The sequence below is a fragment of the Notamacropus eugenii genome, chromosome 5, assembly GCF_028372415.1.
Source record: "Notamacropus eugenii isolate mMacEug1 chromosome 5, mMacEug1.pri_v2, whole genome shotgun sequence".
NCBI classification, from domain to species: Eukaryota; Metazoa; Chordata; class Mammalia; order Diprotodontia; family Macropodidae; genus Notamacropus; species Notamacropus eugenii.
In genome coordinates this window covers 382490976-382504962 of record NC_092876.1, presented here as the reverse complement: position 1 = coordinate 382504962, position 13987 = coordinate 382490976, and the positions used below count along the sequence as shown (strand labels likewise).

General features: G+C 40.3%; 1 protein-coding gene across 3 annotated transcripts in view; it reads left to right on the top strand.

Moving 5' to 3' along the window:
* LOC140506820 (claudin-34-like) overlaps nucleotides 1-13987 on the top strand; it is a 44548-nt gene that overhangs the window by 21783 nt on the left and 8778 nt on the right. The window contains exons 1-2 of one of the 3 annotated variants that reach the window (XM_072614416.1): nucleotides 1439-1598; nucleotides 3318-4410. The exons of 1 other annotated variant lie outside the window; for it this stretch is intronic. In XM_072614416.1, coding sequence (XP_072470517.1) covers nucleotides 3360-4046 — 687 coding nt within the window. In that variant the 5' untranslated portion in view covers nucleotides 1439-1598; nucleotides 3318-3359 and the 3' untranslated portion in view covers nucleotides 4047-4410. Of the gene's footprint in view, nucleotides 1-1438; nucleotides 1599-3317; nucleotides 4411-13987 lie in introns of those variants that run through there. One more of the 3 variants, XM_072614415.1, reaches the window with a different exon arrangement.

Here is a 13987-nt window from a genome sequence, read left to right as displayed (position 1 = left end):
TGATTTTGTTTAAGGGAGCTGGTTTGTTTGAAGCCTAGCAGGGGAAAGGTTTTGGGATGGCGTTGTCCTCTGAATTGTTATTGTATATAGATTTTTGTTACTATGATGGGTTTGGCTTTCTGGTGTCTGAATAAATGTTTTGGTTCTGTATTCCATTTGGAGAGTCTGTTGCATTTCGCAATTCAGAATTGCACTGGCATATTCATGGCTGCTGTGGCCCTTTGAATACTTTATTGGTGCTCCATTTTCCCTCTTTTTTTCCCTCCCTCCCTCCTTCCTTCCTCCCTCTGTCCCTCCTTTCCTTTCTCCTTCCCTTTTTTTAGTTCCTCCCTCTTTCCCTCCCTCCTTTTTTCCCCTCCCTCCATCCTTCCATCCTTCCTCCCTTCCTTGTTTCCTCTCTCCTTCTCTCTCCTTTCCTTTCTCCTTCCTTCCATCCTCCCTTCTTTCCTTCCCTCTCTTCCTTCCGTTCTCCTTCCTTCTGTCCTTCATTCCTCCCTCCTTTATTTCTTCTTCCTACATCTTTCCCTTCCTCCTACCTTGCTTCTCCCTGCCTCTTCTTTCCATCCTTCCTTCAAAGGCCCGCTCATTTCCAGGGACTCATCATATTAGTGTTGACACCTGTTCAGTTTAACTCACCTGGCAGCTGTTTGCCTTTTGATTTATTTCTATGCAAATTTCCATCTTGGGGACATCTAGCTGAGTCAAATACAGTAAAAGAATTCCTTTTTTTCCCCTATAATTTCTAGGATGACTTGACCCTCCTGATTTCTGCTCCACCCACCTTAATTTCCCAGGGCACAGAAATAAATCCTGAATGATTTCCTGTGTTTTGTGTTGTTTTGCTTTGTTTTCCTAACATCTTATGAAAATAACTAACCCTGTTAGGTCATTTATCCTCAAGAGGGTAACAGAACCAGATTTTAAATTAGGGCCACTGATTCATTTTCGTCCTTGTTGCTCTTCTTCCTGAGCATTTTTCTGGGGTTATATCTTGTGTACCAAAAGATATCCTATGGGGTATGTAGAGGGAGATAGTAGTAAATGGTCATGATTTCCCCTCACAAGTCCATGTTTGTTGCTACCAATCATCTCACCTGTTGAAATGAAACACTGATCTAATGTAAAGCCTCAATCCCTCAGAAACCATGTGAGAGGATATTGAAATACATGTGCACTTGGAAGACAGACTGTGCATTGGCCCCAGTCTTAGTGATGCTTTTCCTTTCTTTCGAAGTGTACAATGGCTTTCATTGGAACCAACTGAAAAAAGATGAGAAAAATTTAGGTTTTGAAATAAAATCCTCATGGAAAAGAAAGGAAATGGTGAGAAAATGGTTACCACTTTCAAGCTGAACAATTCAGAGGGGGGTCACCTCACATAATTTTTTTTTTCATTGAACAACCCTCCCTACTGCCAATGCAATATGTTGCTTACATCACAAAGCCAATATATTCCTTGGTCTCCATGGTTACAGAAGTGGCCCCAGTTCTCAACTGGAGAGCAACGGAATAGGACCTGTGATGGTTGGTGCATTTGTTAGCTTTGTAAAGAGATATTTTGTTCTAATGTTCTTGTAAAAATCTTTCTGGAATTTCAGGTAAGTGCTGGATTCATTCATTTTCTACTCAGAGCACAGACTCACTCAGCTCAGTATTTCTAGAACTGAACTGATGAGTCTTCCCATCCTACACCGAACTTTAATTCTGATTCCCATTAATGGCTGAGGGCATCACCTCATTGCAGGCACCTAAACTTACAACCCAGAGGTCATCATCCACATCTCCTTTCTAATCCACACATATCCTTCACGGATCACCAAAGGCTGATAACTTTTACCACCCACAAATCCAGGCTATTTGTACTCTCATTTTTCTCCCCAACCACAGAAATCACCTATTTACAGGCCTTCATTGCCTCCACCTGCCTCCAACAGGACAAGACCCTGCTGAGTGGTCCATCTAGAAAAAGGTTGTGTGCTCATTGCCTGCACATCCTCATTTTCCACTCTTCTTACCTGTTACATTCTGAATTCTATCTCTACCACTTCATAGAAACTATTTTTTTTAAGATCACTACTGAAATCTGTTATCCTGTGGCCTGTTCTCAGGCTTTGACACCTTCTCTGTCCCCCCTGCCTGGAATGTGTTCCCCCTTTATCTCCACCTCTCATAATCCAGATCCCTTCAAGGATCCACTCAGTCTCTGGTTCCAAAGGCCTTTTCTATTTCTCTCAGTTGTTGGTGCCTCTCCCCCATCACACTGTATTTATATTCCTTAGAGCCTACATTTACTTACCTGCTAATATAGTGTACCTCTTCATTAGAATATATGCTCCTTGAAGGTAGGAGCCACCTCCTTTTTGTATTTGTATTTCTAATATCTAGTACAACTTCCAGCACCTAGTAGGTGCTTAAAGAATGTTTACAAATTAATTGATCATAGAAAGGATCTTACACAACCATAGATCCAGAGCTGGAAGAGAACCTTAGAAACCATCTATTCTGAACCTCTCATTTTATTAATGAATGAAGAAAATGAGTCCTAGGAAGGTTAATTGTGCTGCTCAAAGTACAGAGACTAGAAGTGTGAGAGCTGTAATTTATACTCCTTTCCTCCAACTCCAGAGCCAGAATTTCTTTAAGAAATACTTTGAAGCAAGGAGTGAGGTGATGCTGAGGATCTAGTGCAGGTCTAGTCAGGAAGACTCATTTTCATGACTTCAAATCCAGCCTGTGACATATACTAGCTGTGTGACCCTGGGCAAGCCACTTAACTCTGTTTGTCTCAGTTTCCTCATCTCTAAAATGAGATGGAAAAATACTTATCAAACCACCCTGGTATCCTTGCCAAGAAAACCCCAAATGAGGTCATGAAGGGTCAGACACTACTGAAGAAAATGACTACACTGCAACACTATGAGTATCCTTGTCCGTGTTTCACAGAGAAGATGCAAAAACAGATGCTCAGACAACTGAAATGACTCTCCCAGAATCACATAGATAATAATTATTAAGTGCTGGAGGGAGGATTTGAACCTAGGTTTCTCCTGACTGCACTTTCAAAACTGTTTACACCTCGGATTCCTGACTCTCATCTAATGCCACATTGGAGGGTTCTACTGCACCCTTCCTAGATCAGACTGAAGCAGTTAAAACAATAACAACCACTTATCCATTCTTACTCTTCTTCCAGAGATTATTGGCACTTCATTGAAAAACACTTAGCACCACCCAAACTATTCACTGCCATATCCCTTTTTATTTCTTAGCCACTATGGGTATGCACGTTGTACAATAGTCACCTGTGTTGTTTCCAGGAGAGCTACAAATACCAGATATTTCCTGACGTCACCCAGGCCATGAGTGGATATTTCACTTGTCGTCACCTTCAATTCCCATTCTTCACCTTAGCCACTTTGGGCTGGATCCTCGCACTTGTCTCCATGGGTCACTCGGAGTGGAGGGTGTGGCATTTGAAGAATACGACTCCTGTCATCTCATCTGGCATTGCTTGGGTTGGGATCTGTAAAGCATGCTTTCGAAGCACCACCCTGCTTTTGCCTGAAGAGAGGTCTGACAAGATTTGCCAGTCCTACGGTATGCGAAACACTTTTCTCCCCAAGGATTTCCGGGCTGTTCAGATAATCTGTGCGTGTGCTTGCATTCTGGGGGCCATAGGAACAGTCTATAGTAGCACTGGACTGAGGAACTTTTACAAGGGAGTTCCTCATAAGCCAGTAATGTGTAATCCCTTCACCATGGCAGGATTGTTTTTTTTATCTGCAGGCACGTGTGTCTCAATTTGCGTAATCTGGAATTTTCTCTCAGTGTTCCACAATGGGAGCATAAACTTCCCTGATAGTTTCTTTTTGCCACCCAGCCCCAAAACACAGGAAATTGGGAATGCAGCTTATGTGGCAACTGTATCTGCCATCCTGATGTTGCTGAGTGGGGTTTTTTTCTTTGCTTGCAAATTTCGCATGAACAGCCAAGTACATCCCATGATCAAAGGTGATGAGGAGTCAGCATCAGCTCCTGACTTATGAAACTTTAGTGTGTTTTGGCTGTGCAAGTATTTGTGATGGGTAAACAGTATGAAAGTACAAGGTTGGGATGGTGACTTGCAAAAAAGATTACTTGCACTAATTACTAAGTGTTAAAAGAATCTTGGCTGAGGCAAATGTGCTTTTTGATCTAAACTTGTAGACTCATATAATTTGCTGTTCTAAATTTTATTGAGTGAATGTGATATTATAGACTTATTTCCTGTAACGAATTTTATTTATATATTGTGATAATTTAGTCATTTTTTACTGATTTTTATTGATTTATTGTAAAGTTGTAGACATTATTTTCTATACTGAATTTTATTGAATAAAGACCTTTTTGTCAAAAAAAAAAAATCAAACTGATCAGAGCAGCAACAAATTGTTTTGATTGTTACTGTTTTACTGCAGTTGGCCAAACTATAAACCAGGTAGGCAAGATAGGATGTTCATTTTTCAAATCTCACATTTCAATTTGTGCTAAATTCATTATTAACTAGGCTTGTTTCCTCACTTACACACAGAAGAAAAATCGGTTCACTGGTTAAAAACCTAATTCGGGGTCATATACCATGAAGCACTTCAACGAATCGTTCCTAATTCCATCCCCTCACTCCTAAGCACATTGTTTCTGCTTTCTCTTTCCAAGGGGAATTGTCTTGAGTGCGTACCAATGTACTGTTGGTGGAGCTACGGACTAGCCCAACCATTCTGAAATCAATTTAGGGTTATTTGAGAACAGTTATTACATCGTTCATACCTTTAGATCTCACTTCTGGACATATACCCCCAGAATGTCAATAGCAGCTAAAAAGTAGATATGTGTGCACACACATACACTTACACTCACATATATATATATATATATATATATATATATATATATATATATATATATATATATATATATATATATATATATACACACACAGGCACTCATATATCTGCACCCATACATATCTGTATATGTATAAATAAATATATAGACATATATAACAATGTCCACTCTTTTTGATGTCAAAAAACTTTAAATAAAGTGGATGCCTTTTGGGAATAGCTCAACAAATTGTGATATGTGAATATAAAGAAACATTACTAATATGTAAAAAAAAATGATTATGAAAACTTCTGAGAAACATGGGAAGACTTTGGCAGTATGAAGAATGAAAAATCAAGGTAATATTTAAAATGAATAAAATAGCATAAATGTTCTAAAACTTTGTAGAACAATTTTATTCTGATGAATAGAATGAAAGTTCTTGGTCTAGAAAGACTGATAAGGACGTTTATTTCATCCTCTCAGGAGAGAAATGGGAACTACATAAGTGTAATGTGGAATATATTATTTGTTTTCAGTGTCTTTGCTTAAATATTCTTCTTTGTTCCAATAAGGTGGGGGATTGAATGGGGAGAAGGGGGTTAATGAAATATTACTAGCTTATAAAAAAGGGTTAACAGAAAAACTTAAAAGAAGAATAGTCTTCAATCTGAAAAGTCCAGAACAAAGAAATTTAGGAGAAAATTGAGAACAAAGATAAGTAAGGATATGTTAAGACTATACCTTGTTTTCTTTAATGAACTGAAATCACCACAGCTGGATGAACTGCTTCTCAAGGAATTCAAACAACCTGCAGGTGGGATTGCTAGTTCTCTAGTGTAAGTTACTCTTTGAAGAACCAGGAAGTGAAGGGAAAACTGGACCAGTAACTTAGTACTGGTGATGAGTAAAATATTCCAATTTACAAGAACACATTCGTGGCAAACTACAAGCTCCTGAGTTTATCATTAGCTCCTATCAGAACTCTGGAGAAATAAAAAAACTGGAAAACTCGTGAAAAGGAATGATTTGTGAGAACTTAGAAAACAGCAATCATCCTGAGCTAGCATGGACTCATTTTGAGAAAGTTATGCTAGAACAATAACCTCATTTCCTTTTTTTTTTTGACAAGGTTATTGAATTACTAGATCAGGAAAATTCTATATATTTAGCACAACCAAATTTTAGCAAAGCACTCCACAGAGTATCTTACAAAAGTCTTTATGGATGACATGGGGAAACGCAGAGAAGTGATTAAGTGACAAGTTTCAAAGAATGTTTATCGATGAAAGGCAACACAGAAAGCTGGACTTGGAGTCAGGATGACCTGAGTTCGAATTTTACCTCATTCTGTTCCAGCTGTGTGACTCTGGTAAGTCACACTCTGCTGCAGTTTCATTGTGTTCAAAATTGGAATAATAATAACACCTACCTTCTTCCAGAATTGTTATGATGACAAAATGAGACGGTATTTGTAAGGCACTTTGCAAATCTTAAAGATTTACATAAATGCTGGCTGTTATCATTTTTTGGTGAGATACTCAGGGTTTAGTTATTTGCTCAAGGTCATGCATCCAGTAAGTATCAAGTGTCTGAGGCTGGATTTGAATTCAGGTCCTCCTGACTCTAGGGCCAGTGTTTTACCCATGGTATCACCTACCTGCCCCTGTTATTATTATTATTAATAGATAGTTATCAGTTTGATGGAGATCTCCAACATTATGCTACACATTCCATTTTCAACCTCAGATCAATGACATTTCTTCAGTGATTTAGTTGAAAATAAAAATGTGATGATGGTAATGGTAGTACATAATGCAAATCTGGGAAGGATAGCTGCCATATTGAATAATAGAATTATGATGGAAAATTACTTTGGCAGTCTGAAAGAGTGAGCAAAATTGAGAAGAGGAAATTTAAGGGAAAAATGTGCAGTTTTGTACTTATATTTAGGAAACTAACTATACAAATATGGGATGGGAGAGATAGCTAGACACCATTTGAAGTAGAAAATGCATTAGGGGTTTAATTACAAGCTCAATAGGAGTTAGCAGCTAAAAATTCTAATGGAATCTTAGGCTCCTTTAATATAATTATAGTGTCCAGAGAAAGAATCAATAGGCCCAATGTATTTTTTGTTAGTCATATCACACCTGGGGTACTGTGTTCAGATCTAGGGGCTGGATTTTAGAAGGGACATTGTCAAGCTGAAATATGTCCAATGAAAAATGATTAGGGAATAATGAAAGGGATCAGGAAACCATGAACGTATGAGGATTACATTGTAGAAAACAGGAATTGTTATCCTAAGAAAAAGAGATTGAGGGGCAGAGCCACGATGGGAATGTGAAAGCAGGGACTTGAGCTCTTCCACAAACTCCTTCAGATATCTTTAAAAAGTGAATCTGGACAAATTTTAAAGTGCAAAAATCCACTAGGAGACAGAGTATGGCAGATTTCTAGCCCAATACAGCCTAGAAGGTTGATGGGAAGGATCCATTATATGTGGCTGGGGGAGCACAGAACACACAGGCTACACCAGCCCAGACTTCCATAGCACAGCATGGGAATGCCTCAGGTGGACTGAATCAGAAGTCGTAGTGAGGATTCCCCAATGTCTCAGCACAGGACAGGAGTGAGGTGGAAATGAGAGAGAGAGAAGTGCAGGTTTTCCAGTATCAGCAGCAGCCACTCCTGAGGCTATCAGCTCACAGACTACATGTTTGAAAATCACCTACTTGCACTTCTGAGAGCCAAGATAGCATAGTAAACCATAAATGCTCTCATTCCCCTTTTTGACCTTGAAAAACCCAGAAAATATTGCTCCAGGAAAAATCTCAGATTTGTGGGTCCAGCAGAATGAGTACAGCAGTGTTCTAGCTTGGGAGGCTAGTGAGACTGAAAGGAAGGGATCCTCTTGCTGTGGGTAAATGGGACCAGTGCAGGATTGGAGGTTCCCAGCAAGCCCCACCTCACCTCAGTGAACCAGCAGGAGAGCCTGAGCCCAAGGGGAAGGAGCCAGTAAGTGCCAACACCAGGACCCCAGGCATGCCTTAGCACAGCGAGGGGAATTGGGCAGACATATGACACAATACACAAAAATTGACGTTGTACTATGGAATAAAATCTCACAATTCAGTGCAAAAAGGCAGAGGTAGTCAATGCATCCTTTACAGATCATGAAGCAATCAAAATTATATGTAATAAAGGGCCATGGAAAGATAAACCAAAAATTAATTGGAAAGTAAGTAATCTAATCATAAAAAATGGGTCAAAAAAAAAAAACAACTCCATTCAAGAGAATGACAATAATGAGACAACCTACCAAAACATACAGGACACAGTAAAAGCAAATCTTAGGGGAAGTTTTATATCTCTGAATGCTTGCATGAATAAAACAAAGAGGAGATCACTGAATTGGACATGCAACTGTGGGGGGAAGCCAAGATGGCAGAGTAGAAGCAGAGACTTGCTACAGCTCTTCCCCCAAGCTCAGCCTGTAACAATTACTCTAAACAACTTCTGGAGCCGCAGAACCCACAGAATGATGGAGTGAAGCCACTCTCCAGGTCAAGGTGGGCTGGAAGGTTGACAGGAAGCACAACACACTGTGAGCAGACAACAGTCAGCCTGATTCGTGCCAGCACAAATGGGACCTGAGCAGGCCTCTGGGTTGGGGAAGTGGGGCAAGACTGAATCTCTGGCACTTGTAGCAGTTTTCAGGCTTCACAACCCCAAAACGTTGAGGAGAAATTAGAAGATCAGTGGAAAAAACCTGTCAGACCTGTGTGAGAAGGTAAAGTGGTCTGGCCCCACCAGAAGCCACATCAATGGCAGTGGCTGTTTCTAGGGCTCACGGAATGTGGGGTGATCGAGCAGTTGATAGTACACCCCCACCCTCACTGGAAGCAGATAACTACCTTGACAAAGAAGTAAAAAATCAAGTAAATGAATAGGGACAGGAGCAAAAATCAGAAAAAGAATCAGACTATAGAATTTTACTTTGGTGAAAAGGAAAACCAAAACATTCAAACAGAAGAAGTCCACAAGGTCAAAGCTTCTATATTCAAAGCCTCCAAGAAAAATATCACCTGGTCTCAGGCCATGAAAGAGCTCCAAAAGTATTTTGAAAATCAAGTAAGAGATGTGCAGCAAAAACTGGGAAGAGAAATGAAAGTGATGCAAGAAAATCATGAAAAATAGAAACAACTACTTGCTAAAGGGAAGCCAAAAACTGCTGAAGAAAAAAACACCTTAAACAACAGACTAACCCAAATGGCAAAAGAGATCAAAAAAGCCACTAAGGAGAAGAATGCTTTAAAAAGCAGAATTGTTCACATGAAAAAGGACACCAAAAAGTTCACTGAAGAAAATAATTCCTTAAAGATTAGAATGAAGCAAAGGGAAGCTAATGACTTTATGCAAAATCAAAAAAGTTATAAAACAAAATCAAAGGAATGAAAAAATAGCAGACAATGTGACATATCTCATTAGAAAAACAACTGATCTGGCAAATAGATCCAGGAGAGAGACAATTTAAAAAGGACTGAACTACCTGAAAGCCATAATGCAAAAGAGAGCGTAGACATCATTTCCCTGTTTATTTATTTATTTTAAGTATTCAACATTCATTTCCACAAAATTGTGAGTTCCACATATTCTCCCCATCTCTCCCCTCTCCCACCCCAAAACGCCGTGCATTCTGATTACCAATTCCTCCAATTTGCCCTCCCTTCTATCACACCTCTCCTTTCCCTTATCCCCATCTTCTCTCTTTTCTTGTAGGACAAGATAGATTTCTATAACCCAGTGCCTGTATTTCATATTTCCAGGTTGCATGCGAAAACAATTCTCAACATTTATTCCTAAAACTTTGAGGTCCAACTTCTCTCACTTCCTCCATCCTCATCCATCCCCACTGAGAAGGCAAGCAATTCAATATAGGCTATATATGTGTAATTTTGCTAAAGACTTCCATAATAGTCATGTTATGTTAGACTAACCTTATTTCCCTCCATCCTATGCTGCCCCTATTTATTCTGTTCTCTCTTTTGACCTTGTCTCTCCCCAAAAGTGTTTACTTTTAATTACTCTCTCCTACCCTTTCCCTTCCCTTCTATCATCCCCCCATGCCACTTATTCCCTTCTCCCCTGCTTTCCTGTAGTGTGACAGATTTTCATAACAAATTGAGTGTGCGTGTCATTCCCTCCTTAAGCCAAATGAGATGAGAGTAAGCTTCATTTTTTCGATCTCACCTCCTTCCTTTTCCCCTCCATTGCAAAAGCTTTTTCTTGCCTCTTTCATGAGAGATAACTTGCCCCATTCCATTTCTCCCTTTCACTTCCCCATATATTCCTCTCTCACCTCTTGATTTTATTTTTTATATATCATCCCTCCCTATTCAACTCACCCTGTGCTCTCTGTCTCTCTCTCTCTTTATGTGTGTGTGTGTGTGTGTGTGTGTGAGCACGTGTGTGTGTATAATCCCTCCAACTACCCAAACATTGAGAAAAGTTTCAAGAGTTGCAAATATTCTCTTTCCAAGTAGGAATGTAAACAGTTCAACTGTAAGTCCCTTATGATTTATTTTTCCTGTTTACTTTTTCATGCTTCTCTTGATTCTTATGTTTGAAAGTCAAATTTTCTATTCAGCTCTGGTCTTTTCATCAAGAATGCTTGAAAGTCCTCTGTTTCATCGAATGGCCACTTTTTCCCTGAAGTATTATACTCAGGTTTGCTGGGTAGGTGATTCTTGGTTTTAATCCTAGTTCCTTTGACTTCAGAAATGCTGGGGGACTGAGTAGAACCAGTGCCAGAAACTAGGGTGGCCAGGGAAGCTGTGTCATCAGCAGATATTCAGGGCTCAGGGAGAACCAGAAGATGGAAGGAATGGGAAAAGAAAGGAACTAAGATGAAATGAAATTTATTGTCTACAGAACAGACCCTGCAGAGAGCACAAATGGAAGGATGATTAGCTTTAGAATAGGACTCTGGGGGTTGGGGATAGGGAAGGGAGTGCTGGGTTGAGACAGATGAGAATAAGAGAGGCCAGGCAGGGTGACAGAGAACGAGCTTTCACTACTGATAGCTGTGAGAGTTCCAGATCTCTCTGATATGGATAACATGACCAGAGGGAGTGGGTAAATCTTTAAATTTTAAAATGTCAAGACATTTTTCAGTGTCTATAGTTTCATGATCCCAGGGTGGTCCTTGAAAACCTTAGGCAGTTGAGTTGAGGGGGCAAGATGTTGGAGCAGAAAGTGGTGATACTCTCCTTCCTCCAAGTCAAGAGACCAGATGGGGAACAGAAAGGAATAGCACCTTCTCCCTTCTCCCCAGGGGTGGGACTATTATGAGGGAACAGTACTTCTCTTCATAAAGGAGGCTGGAGAACAGGCTAGCTCATTCATCACTAAATGATAAGTGTGCTAAAATCTGAATTCTGAGCCTGAAAACAACAGATTAACCCATATGGCATTCTGACAAACCTGGAAGGATTACCCAAAAGTCGAGTGACAGATAGCAGTGTAAACAGGAAAAGACGTCATCTGAATGAGGATGGTGCATGGAATGATGCTAAGGAGCCAAAGTTGGGGCAAAGTTCAAGTTCCACCTCCATCCACAGGCACTCAGCTTTTGAAATGAAAAAATAAGTTCCTTTTGTAACTTTGAAAATAACTTGGTGGGTTTTTTTTTAATTGCTCTATGTCCAAGGAATAGCTCGGGACTTTCCATCTACAGGATTTAATCAAGATAATATCAAGTCGGAGCTGTTTATTTAAACTGAACAAGAACAGAGACCATCATGCGGACATCTCCCCAAGATCTAGCAAGCCCTCCTGCATCTAGAAAATAAGAGGGATGTTGAAGCACTATCCATCTTTTCTAAGATACCAGAATTTGAGATTTTCCGTACAAAGGACACTTAAGATTTAAGCCTTTTTTCTATTTCTAAGAAATCACACGAAGTGGACATTGAAAATGTCTGGCCAGACAGAGGCTTCATTAGCAGATGTTGAAAAATCCCCGACAAATTTCACTCCATGACCCAACCAGCCCCACCACGTGACCCTACTCGGGGCTGTCCTCCCCCACGTAGCCCCCAAACCACCCCCCCATCCGCACCTGGGCTGGGCTCGGCCCCCCATCACTTCCTAACCCCCTTTCTGCCTCACAGAGGCAGCTCCCGCAGCCACCTGGATGCCCCTTCTCACTGAGGCGGACACGGGGAACCTCGGGCTGCCCCTTGGGCTGCGGGGCCAGAGGAACCTGCTGTGGTTCCGGAGCAGAGCGCGGCCCCCTGTCCCCTTGTTCCCCTGTCATACACATACATACATAAATATATATATATGTATATCATATGTTATACATATTATACATGTATATGACTTTATATATTGGAGAAACAAGGCCTTCATCAGTTTACTTGTAAATTGTTTTCACATTTATGGTGGCTGTTTCCCTCCATCCTATGTCCCCATGTTTATTCTCTTCTTTTTCTTTCTCACTTCATCCTTCCTCAAAAGTGTTTTGCTCTTGACTATTTTCTCCCCCAATCCACCCTCACTTCTGTGAGAACTGTGAGTGTATATTGTACTTCCTCTTTGTGCCAATTCTGATTGCAGTAAGGTTCAAGCATTCCCTTTCACCTCCCCCATTCTTCCCTCCACTGTAATAGCTCTTTCCTCCCTCTTTATATGTGAGATAATTTACCCTATTCTACCTCCCCCTTTGCCTGTCTCAGAGTGTATTCTTTTTTCTCATCCTTTAATTTTTCTTTAAAAATATCACCCTATCATACTCACCTCATGCCTGTGCCCTCTGTCTGTAGAGTCCTAACTGCCCTAATAATGAGAAAGTTCTTATGAGTTACTAGTATCATTTCATGTAGGAATGTAAAGTATGAGAACATTAGAGATCATCTTGTCATATCATCTCATTCTAAAGTGCTGTTTGTGAGCCAGCTACTTACAGTTCATCGAAGTGAAAAGCCTTAGTTTACAAAGGAGGGGATGGAGGCCCCTTGGGTTAAAGAGTTTGCCCAAGATAGGCTACAGAGGGTATGGATTACCACCTAGGTGCTCTGTCTCCAAATCCCATGGTCTCTTCCATCATACTATATTGACCCCTATCTTAGGCCGGGTTAAGAGAATAAGATATATAATAATCCAGATATCTGAGATGCTTTTTGGTGAATTCAGAATGATTCTGGTGATGAATAGAAAATAGCTCTCCATAAGCACTGCAGCCTTTAAAACTAGATGCAATTTCCTTGCAGCAGGCCAAGAAGGCCGCCTGCCATCTTTCAGCATTTTGTAAATGAGGAGTCTTCTGGATTGGGCCTGACTCAGAACAGTCTTCTGGTAATTTAGCTTTAAGATTAAGCTACTTATAGTTTATTCCACAATTTACAAGAAAAAAATTATATACCTACCCATATATACACACATACATATACACATGCATGCATACATACATATATGTGTGTATGCATATACAAATATATACAAATTTATTATATGTTTGGTGTGTCTATATATAATCCTTTCCTCTATTCCAGCTAGGTCAGTTTTTCCTTAAAAGGTACTGAGACATTTCTGAGATTCATTTATCTCTGGGGACTAAAGTCTCAATCAGTTGATCCTCTCTGATTTTGAGTCAAAAGCACGCACAACGAACTCCATGGATGCTCTGATGCTTGGCTAATGATGAGTCTTCCTGACTTCACGACCACTACTCTATCCACCGAGGGCCACTTAGATGTCCCCCAGGGCAGCCTCATTTCAGACTCAGGAAGATAATAGCGACAAACTTTGGTAGCCTAATATTTCAGGTAATCTCCATGGTCAGAGTCTAATTCTGCCATGCTGCCCTGGGAGGCTTTAGCAGCAGCTCTGGAATTCTAGCATTGGAAACAGGCTTGCAGGCAGCAAACACCCTGAGAGTCATTACACATGACCAAGGCAGAGTAACCAGGACCTAGGAGGCTCAGATCTTAAAAAGGCTCACCTTAGGTTTGACTTGAGTATAGTTTGTCTTCCAGAAGACATAACTACTAGGGTAAATGCTTTGTCTCACAGCTCAGTCCGCTAAAACCCTGGCAAATAGTGTTAAGACAGAACT